At 40.1% G+C, this 12852-nt stretch overlaps 1 protein-coding gene and 2 pseudogenes across 1 annotated transcript; all 3 read left to right on the top strand.

The window, feature by feature from the left end:
• Positions 1–2336: 2336 nt before the first annotated feature.
• LOC106963347 (extracellular calcium-sensing receptor pseudogene) lies at positions 2337–3441 on the top strand (annotated as a pseudogene).
• Positions 3442–5709: 2268 nt separating this feature from the next.
• On the top strand, positions 5710–10860 carry LOC106963352 (extracellular calcium-sensing receptor-like). The gene is made up of 9 exons (XM_015058217.1): positions 5710–5834; positions 5976–6270; positions 6390–6476; positions 7090–7359; positions 8045–8251; positions 8798–9058; positions 9248–9475; positions 9564–9687; positions 9850–10860. Exons 1-9 carry the CDS (start codon positions 5725–5727, stop codon positions 10770–10772), a joined length of 2505 nt encoding a protein of 834 aa, XP_014913703.1. The 5' UTR covers positions 5710–5724; the 3' UTR covers positions 10773–10860.
• A 356-nt stretch (positions 10861–11216) lies between these two features.
• Positions 11217–12852, top strand: part of LOC106963351 (extracellular calcium-sensing receptor-like) — a 6542-nt pseudogene continuing 4906 nt past the window's right edge.

The raw sequence follows: 12852 nt of genomic DNA, 5'->3' as shown, positions 1-12852 counted from the left end.
TAACTGGCCGGCAGTGGATTGCTAGTGAAACCTGGTCATCAGCAGCTGTTCTCCAGACACAGGAACTCACGCCGTACCTCAGCGGCACGCTGGGCATCGCCATCCGACGAGGAGAAATACCCGGGTTCCTGGACTTCCTGTTGAAAATACGCCCTGACCCGAATGACACCAGCGAAACTAGCTTGGTACAACCCCAGCCTAGAAATGTATCTACTCTGAGATAGACAGTAAGTTATTCGTGATGGTTGAAGTATATCTTTTGTACAGGTGAAGCAGTTCTGGGAGCACACGTTTCAGTGTAAATTCAACCCAGCGGACAGGGAAGACAGGGAATCCGTCTGCTCCGGCCACGAAAACATGGAACTGGCGGAGACAGAGTTTTTGGACGTTTCCAACCTCAGGCCTGAGTACAATGTCTACAAGGCAGTCTACGCTCTGGCTCACGCCCTTGACGACATGCTGCGGTGTGAGCCGGGCGAAGGACCTTTTACTGGGCGCAGCTGTGCCAGTTTGCAGGCTGTGGAGCCATGGCAGGTGAGCATCTATTTCTAAAACAGCTGCTATGCTTGGAAGGGTTTGTTTGCATATTAGAAGAGACAAACCTAATGATGGAAGTAATTTGTATTAATATTTCATAAGAACAACATGGCTCACCACCCAGGGTGCCATTCTATCAGGGAGTGGTACAAGAACTTAAACATGTTGGAGTGCAGAATGAGTTTTGGATTGGTTCCACCCATTGATTATATAGTTATTGAGATTTCATTCTTTTGGTCAACATACTTTCATCCAAATAATTTGCTCTAGTTCTTACACAAGAAAACATCTGCTGTATAAGTGTTGTAGCTCTTTGCTGCTCGAGGTTAACTCACCTGAAACATTCGGTCTGCTCTGTTTTTTTTGTTGTTGTTGTTGTTGTTTGTTTCAAACATATATGTGTACAGCCAGGTTGTCACTTTTTGTTTGTTTTGTTCCAAATTACCCACTAGATCAAAACAATGGCAATATGTTACATGGTGATCTGCAAAAATTAAGCATTGCATTTTATAACAAGCCAGTTCAAACAGCAGGTGTTTTCTCAGCGATCGTGTTACTTAAGGATATCCTTTGTCATTTGCAACTTTTTCAAATGCAAATAAAAGCTGCGCGTCCTCTGGGTAAGACTCGGGTTAGGAACCTACTAGCGCTCGCAGAAGTCAAACTAAATGAAAAAAAAATACTGAAAAATTGTAATTTACACTTTAAGAGGAAATTTAATAGGAGATTTAAAAGGACTTGCACATGGTAAAGAAAAAAAAAACTGATTGGCAATTGATGGTGTTTGTGCTATCACAAAGAGGTTGAAAAGTTTGAAACTTACTTCTTTAGGCCATTTCATTTGATCCTTAAAGAGACAGTAAACGTATTTAACGTTAAAACTACTGATAAACTTTTGTTTCCGACTGAGTCCATATTAAGTCTCTCCTCCATTTGTAGCTCTTACACTATTTGCGAAAGGTCAACTTCTCAACTGAATTTGGTGATGAAGTCTCATTCGATGAGAACGGCGACGCTCTGCCGATATACGACGTGATGAACTGGCTGCGACTGCCTGACGGAAAGATTAAGATTCAAAATGTTGGCGAAGTGAAAAAGTCTGACGCTGGAGGTGAAGAACTCACACTCAATGAGGACAAAATCTTCTGGAACACCGATTCAAAAAAGGTTTTTGTTGTTTTTTTGTTTTTTTTTTTGAAAAAAATGCCTTTCATATGGAATTAAAATGAAGAAACACATAATCATATACTTGTTTTCCTTTTTATTTCCAAGCCAATCCGCTCAGTTTGCAGTGAAAGTTGTCCTCCAGGCACTCGAATGGCCAGAGAAAGAACACAACCTGAATGCTGCTTCAGCTGTGTCTCCTGTTCTGAGGGAAAGATTAGCAATAATACCAGTAGGTGGTAATGTCTTTATGTATGCTATTGAGTTTACTTTCAGAATTTTTTTTAAAAGTTCACACCCACACACACATATATATATATATATATATATAAACCTTGTGATAATCTTTCACAGATTATCTGTCTCTTATCATACTGTCAGTGTGTGACAAAGAAATATGTAAAAAAAAAAGAAAACATTTTTTATGAAAGTTAACTTGAATTTTATCACAATTCTGTAAGTGCATTAATTACACAAGAACTGATGTCAGTTTCTTTCTGTAGTTTATAGTGGTTTTTGTTTTACTGCTAATACAAATACAAGATTTAAGATTTATAAATTACATCATAATAATATGAAAAATAATATAAATATTGGGTCAATGGGAAAGTAGATTCATTAATGTAGATTCATTAATGCTTAAGGATGTTTTTTTTTTTTTTATTTGAGATTTTTTTTCAGAATACATGTTCAGTTTATTGAACATATCAGTATTTCATTGTCTTGTTCTTTTTGTCAGATTCCTTGGAGTGCTTCAGCTGTCCAGAGGACTTCTGGTCCAGCCCACAGCGAGATCTCTGTGTTCTTAAAAAAACAGAGTTCCTCTCCTATGAGGAACCGTTAGGGATCTGTTTAACAACCACTTCACTACTGGGAACATTCATCTGCGCTGTCGTTCTGGGGATCTTCATCTATCACCGCAGTACACCCATAGTAAGAGCCAACAACTCAGAGCTGAGCTTCCTGCTCCTGGTGTCACTCAAGCTGTGCTTCCTGTGTTCGCTGCTGTTCATCGGACGACCCAGACTGTGGACATGTCAGCTGAGACACGCAGCGTTTGGGATCAGCTTTGTGCTCTGTGTGTCCTGCATCCTGGTTAAAACCATGGTGGTTCTGGCTGTGTTCAAAGCCTCCAAGCCAGGAGGGGGAGCCAGTCTCAAGTGGTTTGGAGCTACGCAGCAAAGAGGAACCGTCCTGTTTCTCACCTGTATTCAAGCAGCTATATGCATCGCTTGGCTTGTCTCCTCCTCACCTGCCCCCTATAAAAACACCAAATACCACAATGACAAAATAGTTTATGAGTGTGCAGTCGGCTCCACGGTTGCCTTTGCTGTGTTACTGGGATACATTGGTATATTGGCTATTCTCAGCTTTGTGTTGGCGTTTTTGGCGAGGAATCTTCCCAACAACTTCAACGAGGCCAAACTCATCACTTTCAGCATGCTGATCTTCTCCGCTGTGTGGGTGGCCTTTGTTCCTGCTTATATCAACTCACCGGGAAAGTATGCAGATGCGGTGGAGGTGTTTGCCATCCTGGCCTCCAGTTTTGGCCTCTTGGTGGCGCTGTTTGGACCCAAATGTTATCTAATTCTGCTCAAACCAGACAGGAATACAAAGAAGGCTATCATAGGCCGATACAGGAAATCATAACAATTTCACTGTTTTTTATGCTTTTGTTAATAGTCATGTAAGAACTATGAATAAATATTTTAATGTAACTATAAATAAAACTAACCCTCTTTGCAATTGATATTCTCTTGTTGTCCTATGGAATAATAAAAAAGTTTAATTTTTAGTAAAGTTTTTGGTCACTCCTCCAAATAACTCCATTCAGATCTGTCAATAACTTCAATGGTCACAGATTTATGAAATACAACACTAGTGAGTCCAGTCATGAATTGTTCCTAGTAATTATCCTCAATTAAATCAGCTGGGCAACTTAAAATCACAGACTTCCTGCAAGCTACTGTTGTGCACAATTTTCAAATTTTGTGAAAAATGAGAGATCAACCAAAAAAAAAGTGAAATAAAAAAATGCTATTGTTTTGTTGAACAGTGTACAATCGATAAAGCATCTTTCAAGGCTTTTAATAGCAGTAACTAGTACTAATAAGTCATTTCTTCCTTTTTTTTTATTCAGAAGACTGTTCTTTGAATGGTTTGATTATTTTTGCTTTTGCAGTCTGCCATAACTAGATTCTGCTCTTACAAAATAATCAGAGAGGAAACTAAAATGTTATATTTGTTTACAAACAAAACCACAAAACACACTTAGGACTAACAACTGGACTAAATGGACATTTACATACAGTCACATGAAAATGTGCAATAAAAATACACACAGTTAAAAAACTACATGTTTAAGAATATTTTCACACTGTGGCCTTCCAGACAAATTGTGCAGAGTCCTCTTTCATTTTTTGTTAGTTTGTAACTTTGTATTGATTTTATTGTGTACTACTGTATATGTAATGTGACTAACAACCCTAAAAAAACAATCTTGGATAAAATGGATGCCAATGGCTCATCAGTCGTGCCATGTAAACTGTCTCCAGTGCGTCGTGCTTCCTCTATCACGGTTTGCTGCTGCCACCTAGAGGACACTTTAAAAATAACACAACTACTGTGAGTCAGTGAATCAAATACTATTTACTGTATTGCCTATCAAAATGTGTTTTTGGGTGTTTCTCCACACACACACACACACACACACACACACACACACACACACACACACACACACACACAATATTTCTACATAGGTTCTACAGTTCAATCATAAGATTCTTTTTTCATAGTTTTCATTCCTTATTTGGGAATTATAATATGTATAAATGTTATAATTCACTCATTCAAGCAGCACAAAGTATACAACAAGCTTCTATGAATATTGTAACAAAAGTGTGTGTATAATTTATTTTTGTGATAGTTTTGTCTGAGTGAAGATTGATGTTTACATGTGTGCTCTTTTATTTAATGATATGGACCTATTTTGTCTGAAATAAGGATGGATTTTTAAGCAAAAAAAAACAAAAAACATAAAGATTTAATCCAGTGCCATTTGTATAGTAAAAATGCTTGCTTTAATAGTAACACTTTCTTAATTTTCAGAGTTCTTCCTAAACGGGAAAAAAGACACATTCAAATGTGACAATATTAAAAAATCTATACATATGGAAGGTGGGAGAAACAATCTCTGTGCCAGCTGATTTGACGCATTGAAATTGGGCCTCTGTCTCTTTAAGAAAATCCTACTCTTCAAGAAATCGTCACAACATTGCTATTCTATTAACCCTTTAACAACTTTTTTTTTCTTTTTTTACTAGGGTTGCACTGAGAAGTACCTCATAAATGAGCTCAGCAGATGCGCAGTTTCACCAGATGTTTGCTAATTGCTGCTGGCTAGTCTGAAGGAGCTGAGTGGGGGAGTTGCAGGGGTGGGGAGCTCTGTAATAAGCTGGGAACCTTGGAGACCGTAGCTCTGAGGAGGAGCCGCGTCTCAAAGGCGGCGTTTGGTCCACTCAGGAGTTTTGCGCAGCTGAATGGTTGCTAAGAGAGATTAAAGGATTTCTCAAACATGCATGAAAAAAATGAAAGCAACACTCCATGTATGTTTATGATAAGAGAACAAGCACAAACAAGTCGATTTTACATAATACTGCCCCTTTAAACATTTTAACAGTTGAGTTAGTTCTATTATCACTACATAATAACGTTTCACGTATCCAAAATCAGTCAAAACTGAATTACATTTGAAACCCTGCCAACTCTTTGTCCTCTACTCCTATTGGCGGCATGCAGTGTGAGTAAACACTGAAAGTCAATAAAAGGGGTGGAGTGACAAAGTTAAAAACAATATAATTAACTGAGTTTAAAGAGAGGGGTGGCCACATGACAGTAATGTATTCCTGTAAAGACAAAATCTTGCTCTTGCTACTGTTGCACTCGTTTTGTTCTTACAGCATCAGCCCCTCTCCTCAGCCGCCCTCATGTCGGTCACAAGGACAGTTTCATCTCAGCGGCATGCACAAGACTGGAGATGTGATTCTGGGGGGATTGTTTGAAATCAATTTTTTTTCCGTTTTTCCTGACTTGTCTTTCACGTCTGAGCCCCAGCATCCCACCTGCCATGGGTAAGTGTGCAAAAGACATGGAGATAAGTTAAGTCAACACCCTACATGCATTTTCTGTGTGTTTTTGCTTCGACAAAACGTTTAGCTTTAAACCTCAGTTGTTGTGTCTTCGTTATTTCAACCGTTGTGTTGCTGTTTTAGTTTTGACGTTCTAGGATTTAGACAGGCCCAGACCATGGCGTTTGCAGTTGATGAGATCAACAGGAACTCCGAGCTCTTGCCCAACGTCACTCTGGGATACAGTCTGTACGACAACTGTGTTAAACTGGGAATTGGATTTCGTGCAGCGCTGGCATTAATAAGCGGACAAGAGGAGGAGATTGTGATGGAGGATAACTGTTCAAGGAGCCCTCCGGTGTTGGCAATTGTGGGGGATTCTTCCTCCACGCGCTCCATCGCCATCTCCACCGTGTTAGGTTTGTACCGAGTGCCAATGGTGAGTGTTCAGTTTTACCGACGAATTGGTCCAAAATTTGAAAAAAATAAATAAAAAAAGTAATTGCTTTAAAAAATAAAAAAAAAACAATATATGTGTAAAATGTGTATTTTTAACAGGTGAGTTATTTTGCCACATGTTCCTGTCTAAGTGACCGTCAGAAGTTTCCGTCCTTCTTCAGAACGATACCAAGCGATGCTTTCCAGGTAAATATGCAACAAAGACTGCAGAAAAAATAAATAACTAAATAAAAATCATCCGTCTTTAAGAGCAGAGAAAAAAAGATTGATTCCTGTGAAACATTCTTTATTTTGTAATAGATATTTTACTGATTTTCAACAAGGTTACAGGCATATTAAGCGTCTCTTTGTATTGAAATGCTTAAGAAAGGAAAAAGAAACATAACATCAAGTAGCAAATGTGCATACAATGACCTGATAGCTACTGACTCCACTGAGTTGTTAGAAGAGACTTTGTTCAGTTGTATGTTGAACGTTAACAGTTCTTTGCAGGCTTTTGTATCAGCTGTAAACCCTTTGTTATGTAGTTGTTTTCTTAGCAGATGTGAACCCAGAAACATTTTAAGTTGAATTGTGTGAATTGTGAGAAATATCAATGAGTAAAAAAAAAAAAAAAAAAACAGGAGTAGAAATGTAAGAAATTTCACATGGGACCAGAAGTTAGACATACTTGGGCAATTCTGAAACATTATGTAGAAATCTCCTAGGTGGCAATCACGAGTCCTGTAATTTCATCCGAATTTCAACATTCTCATCAGATTTTCTACAAAATGTTCCCTTTCACTCCATGCCTCCTCAGGTGAATGCTATGATTCAGATCATAAAGCACTTCGGCTGGACCTGGGTGGGACTGCTGATCAGCGCCGACGACTACGGGCTCCATGCCGCCAAGTCATTTCAGTCTGATCTGAGTCCATCTGACGGAGGCTGCCTGGCCTACATGGAGGTGTTGCCATGGGACAACGAGCCGCTGGAGCTGAAGAGGATCGTGGACGTGATGAAGGCCTCCACGGCTCGGGTGATCGTTGTGTTTGCACACGAGAGCCACATGATCAATCTCATGGAGGAGGTAACGTTTGTCTTTTCTCACTTTGGCCTGCATTCGGGGTGGATTCAGAGACGGTCAGAGGTTAAAGAAGCGAGACGGATAATTCTGTTCTAAAACGGAGACGTTGCGTCACTGTAATCTAAATCTAAATCCCTGAAAGAATATCTTAAAACCTAAGGTGGAAAAAAATATGGTGTTTGCTTTAATAGTGACATCCAAACACATGGCCTCAAGCACAAAACAGTACATTTTTGGCTATCATGTTACAGCCTTATCTGTCATCATTATCACGTTATGTTGCAGTTTATGTTTTTATCAGCTTTTTTTTAATAGTGGATAAAAATGAACTGCTAATTTAGTGCTATTAAACACATGTTTTGATGTATTGTAGAGTGCGGTGGGTGTAGGGGTCTCCTTCTGCTGGTCTGCTTACTAATGCTCCTGAGGAGCAATTTTGTTCCAAGATGAAGGATGTAGAAGTTAGGCTAAACAGAGATGAGAATTTATTTTCCTACTCTCACCATCAGAATGAACATGACATTTCACTTAAACGCGGCAAAAACATATTAAACTTCTCTGGTCGTGCTATTAAATTATCCAATGACAATTATACGCATTATTTTTTATTTTACAGATTTCTTCATTTAGTTACTTTCTATACAATATGTAGAGTTAGAATTTGACATTGCGTTTTGTCCCTACACAGGTTGTGAGGCAGAACTTGACAGGCCTTCAGTGGCTGGCCAGTGAAGCCTGGTCAACAGCTGCCGTGCTGCAGACCCCTGACCTCATGCCGTACCTCGGGGGCACACTGGGCATCGCTATCCGTCGAGGAGAGATACCAGGCCTCAGGGACTTCCTGCTAGAAATCAATCCTAATATAAAACACAACAGCAGCTATGGAAATAGCATGGTGAGATTTATCTGTGTTATCAAATACTTACACAAGCAGGGCTGGACGATGTGGCTGAATAACCGTATCATGATATAGGTGTTTCATATCAATCAATATCAATGTTTTTAGATTAGTTTTTTTTTTTTTTCTTTAAATGTCTGAAATACTGCCAAACTTGTGACGTTACTTTTTTTTTGTTTTGTCCACAGTTTTCACTCTAAGCCAACGTAGGTTTTCTTTAGAGACACGGTTCTGAAACCTTAAGCTACTCCTGCGCAAGCTTGTTACCTAGCAACAACCTGTTACTCAACAGGTTGTTGCTAGGTTACCAAACAGCGAGGGAGTTACTTGATGCCACCAACCTTGCTTAGCAGGCCTTTCCTCGGCCTACATCCCCCAGAATGCTTTGCTTTTCTAGCTCAGAGTTCTGTACATTTATTTAAAATTCTATCGGATGTATAACTATTGATCTTGATCATGTGTCTATCACCGTATATATTGTTGTTGATTTATCGTCCAGCCCTATTCATAAGTGACACGTTGTAAAGTTTTGATGCATTTCAGGTAAACCAGTTCTGGGAGTTCACGTTTCAGTGCAGATTTACACCGCCGCCTGCAGGATGGGTTGAAAACGGAGGGAAAGTTTGCTCTGGAGAAGAAGATTTAAGGACGGTAGAGACCGAGTTCTTAGACATTTTTAACCTCCGGCCCGAATACAACGTTTACAAAGCCGTGTACGCTCTGGCACACGCCCTTCACGATTTGCTGCGATGCGAACCAGGAAGTGGAAGCTGCGCCGCTCTGGAAACACTGGAACCGTGGCAGGTAAAAGAAGGTTCTTATTGCAGAGCAAAATGAAACTGATAGACAGCTAAAATAAAAATAAAAAGCCCAGATACTCCTTTTTTTAACTCTCTGAATGTTAGAGGAATTTGAGATTTATTGAACACATTTGTGTTGCAAAGATATTTAAAAAAAAAAAAAAAATCTTGTCTCTGATTTGCTGTTTGTTAGCTTGTGTCCTACCTTGAAAGGGTCAATTTCACCACATCATTTGGTGACCAAGTGTCATTTGACGAGAACGGCGACGTCTTACCGATATATGACGTCATGAACTGGCTCCGGCTCCCCGACGGACGAGCAAATGTTCAAAATGTCGGCGAGGTTAAAATGTCAGCTTTCAGTGATGAACAACTCACACTTGATGGAGACAAAATCTTCTGGAACTTTGAATCGAAAGAGGTGACTCGTTTCTCTCTTTTCACATTTACCGTTTCCGTGGGTGTAGGTTAAAATATGTTATGTAGGTATTTTGTGTTTTCTTTTTCAGCCACCGCGGTCGGTGTGCAGCGCGAACTGTCCTCCAGGAACCCGCATGGTGAGAAAGAAGGGGGAACCTGAGTGCTGTTTTGACTGCATCCCTTGTTCTGAGGGGAAGGTCAATAACAAAACCAGTGAGTATCTATATTTGAGCTACTTTGAAAGCATTATTTAAAAAAAAAAAAAATTAGACATTAGCATGGAAACATTTGTTGATTAAGAACTGAATATTTAATGAGGAGGCCTCTTTTTTCCATCTGGCTGCACCTATGACACATAATTCTCCTTTCTGTCAGATTCCTTGGAGTGCTTCAGCTGTCCAGAGGACTTCTGGTCCAGCCCACAGCGAGATTTCTGTGTTCTTAAGCAAACTGAGTTCCTCTCCTATCAGGAACCTTTAGGGATCTGCTTGACAGCAGCCTCACTGCTCGGAACATTCATCTGCGCTGTCGTTCTGGGGATCTTCATCTATCACCGCAGTACACCCATAGTAAGAGCCAACAACTCAGAGCTGAGCTTCCTGCTCCTGGTGTCACTCAAGCTGTGCTTCCTGTGTTCGCTGCTGTTCATCGGACGACCCAGACTGTGGACATGTCAACTGAGACACGCAGCGTTTGGGATCAGCTTTGTGCTCTGTGTGTCCTGTATCCTGGTTAAAACCATGGTGGTTCTGGCTGTGTTCAAAGCCTCCAAGCCAGGAGGGGGAGCTAGTCTCAAGTGGTTCGGCGTTTCACAGCAGAGAGGAACTGTTCTGGTTCTCACCTCTGTTCAGGCAGCAATCTGCACTGCCTGGCTTGTCTCCTCCTCACCCGCTCCACATAAAAACACTCAGTACCACATTGACAAGATAGTTTATGAGTGTGTCGTTGGCTCAACCGTTGGTTTTTCAGTGTTACTCGGTTACATTGGCTTGCTGGCCATCCTCAGCTTTCTGATCGCATTTCTGGCGAGGAATCTGCCCGACAACTTCAACGAGGCCAAACTCATCACTTTCAGCATGCTGATCTTCTGTGCTGTGTGGGTGGCCTTTGTTCCTGCTTATGTCAGCTCACCGGGCAAATATGCAGATGCAGTGGAGGTGTTCGCCATCCTGGCCTCCAGTTTTGGCCTCTTGGTGGCGCTGTTTGGACCCAAATGTTACATAATTCTACTGAAACCAGAAAGAAATACAAAGAAAGCTCTGATGGGGCGAAACACTATAGGAACTACTGAAAGGTAAAAGATGTTGAGGGAAGTGAACTGCTTAGAAGAAGTTTCATTCATAACTGCAACATGAATGCTGTGAGATTAAAGAAGCTTGAATTCAACACAAAGCTTTTCACATAACTTACTTTCTGAATATTCCACGCACAAAAAATGAGGAGCAAGCAAAACGATTGTGTGATTTTGTAATGGGACGGGATTAAAAGCTTTTGAGCTTTTTTGTTCAACTGTGTAACTTGGATCAACTCAGATTATTTACAGTGATTTCAACCTCAGGTGGCATTTAGCTACAGATCTCCCCCCCACCCCACCCCCATCTGATTTAATGTTTGAATTGCTCTATAAATTCTGCTTTATCAGAAAAAAAAACAGAAGACTCAGGGTAAGTATAAAGATCTTACAGGGACAAATCAAGGAAAGAGAAGCCATTGTTAAACAAATATTGTAGCTGGCCTAACATAAAAAAAAACTTATTGAAGATAAATCAGCTAAATATGGAGGAGCTGTTCTTTAATTTCTGGCATTATTCATGTCTTAATGTGGACAAACTTGAGAAAGAAAATGTTTCTGCTACCTCATTAATCAAAAGTCTAATCATTCTGAAGTGAGTATTAATTTTCTTAACCATTAGCAAAATATTCTCTCTGTAATTATTAGGTGGCACAGTATCTCCCTACCAGTAATTGTTGCAGTCGGGTCAGGTTTTATTTTCAGCTGAGAATTATTTTTCAGAGATTCATGCTTTAAAAAAAAAGGATTTTATGTCTTTAGCTTTTTTCAGTATCATCACAACATACAACCCTTTGGAGCATTCACTACAGGCTGTATATAAAATATGTTTTGATACTTATTTTTAAAATCGAAATGTCTCATTATTTTATTTTTCATGCAGCCACTTCCTGTCAGTTATAAACCTGTGAGCCTGTTCACAATAGATATTCTGGGTTTTACTATCTGTGCAGCACAGTTCTGCAGCTGTTGCCTAAAAGTTGCCTAGTTTGAAATTTTTTTCTATCTTTTATCTAATTATCAAAAATAATTATTCAGCATGTTTTTTTCAACATGGTTTTGAATAAATGTTGTAGAATTATAGACGTTGGGCGACAAAGACGACATGGCAAATATGTCGGCATGCTACCTACAGGGCACCGTCTCTTTTTTTTCTCTCTCTGTTTTCATACCAAAATAAGTCCATGAATGTCTTTTAAATTGTCTGCAACTTTGTAAATAAATTCAAATCTGTATTTTAAAAAAAGCATTAAAAATAGATGCTTTTTTTCGTCATAAAAGGAAGCAAAAATATAATTTATTGCTCTGCTGATGCTCAAATTATCATGATCAAATTAGTCGGTATTCAGCAAATAAAAGGCCAGGAAAGCATAATCAGCATAACAGGCCCTGCCCACTCTCCATCCTCTGCCCACTCTCCATCCTCTGCCCTCTCTCCATCCTCTGCCCTGCTGGGCAGCGTAGTCAATAAAAAGAGGGGAGAAAGAAGGGAAGCATCACAACCAGGCTCAATCTAATGACTGTCATGCCAAAACTAAAGCGCCCAAGCCTGTTCGTTGTTCTACTGCTGCACTCTGGTGCTTTTTCCTCTGTGCCCTCCTCTTTGTTTCCCTCCTCCTGTCTGTTACAGGGACAGTTTCATCTAAACGGCATGCACAAGGCTGGGGATTTGATACTCGGAGGGCTGTTTCAGGTCCACTTCTTCTCCGTGTTTCCTGACCAGTCGTTTACCGCCGAGCCACAACAGCTGACGTGCCACAGGTAAGTGTGTCAGGGGCACATTTACAGAGAAACCAGGAAAGGTGCTGTAAGCAGAAAGACTGTGCTGAGCATGAGGATCGGGTGCGATCGTGTGAGAAATATTTGGCATATGTATATAACTGAACTCTTACTTGTTTTCTTTGTGTTAGTTTTGATCTGTTAGGATTTAGACAGGCTCAGACCATGGCCTTTGCTATTGATGAGATCAACGGAAACTCTCAACTTTTGCCCAATGTCACTTTGGGCTACAGTTTGTATGACAACTGTCTCACTCTGGGAGTTGGATTTCGTGCAGCGCTGGCATTAATCAGTGGTCAAGAGGAGCA

The sequence above is a fragment of the Poecilia latipinna genome, unplaced genomic scaffold (assembly GCF_001443285.1).
Source record: "Poecilia latipinna isolate Pla-1442-1.1 unplaced genomic scaffold, P_latipinna-1.0 Scaffold1523, whole genome shotgun sequence".
In the NCBI taxonomy this organism is placed as follows: Eukaryota; Metazoa; Chordata; class Actinopteri; order Cyprinodontiformes; family Poeciliidae; genus Poecilia; species Poecilia latipinna.
Note: the sequence above shows the minus strand (reverse complement) of the source record. Positions and strands in the feature narration are given on the sequence as shown.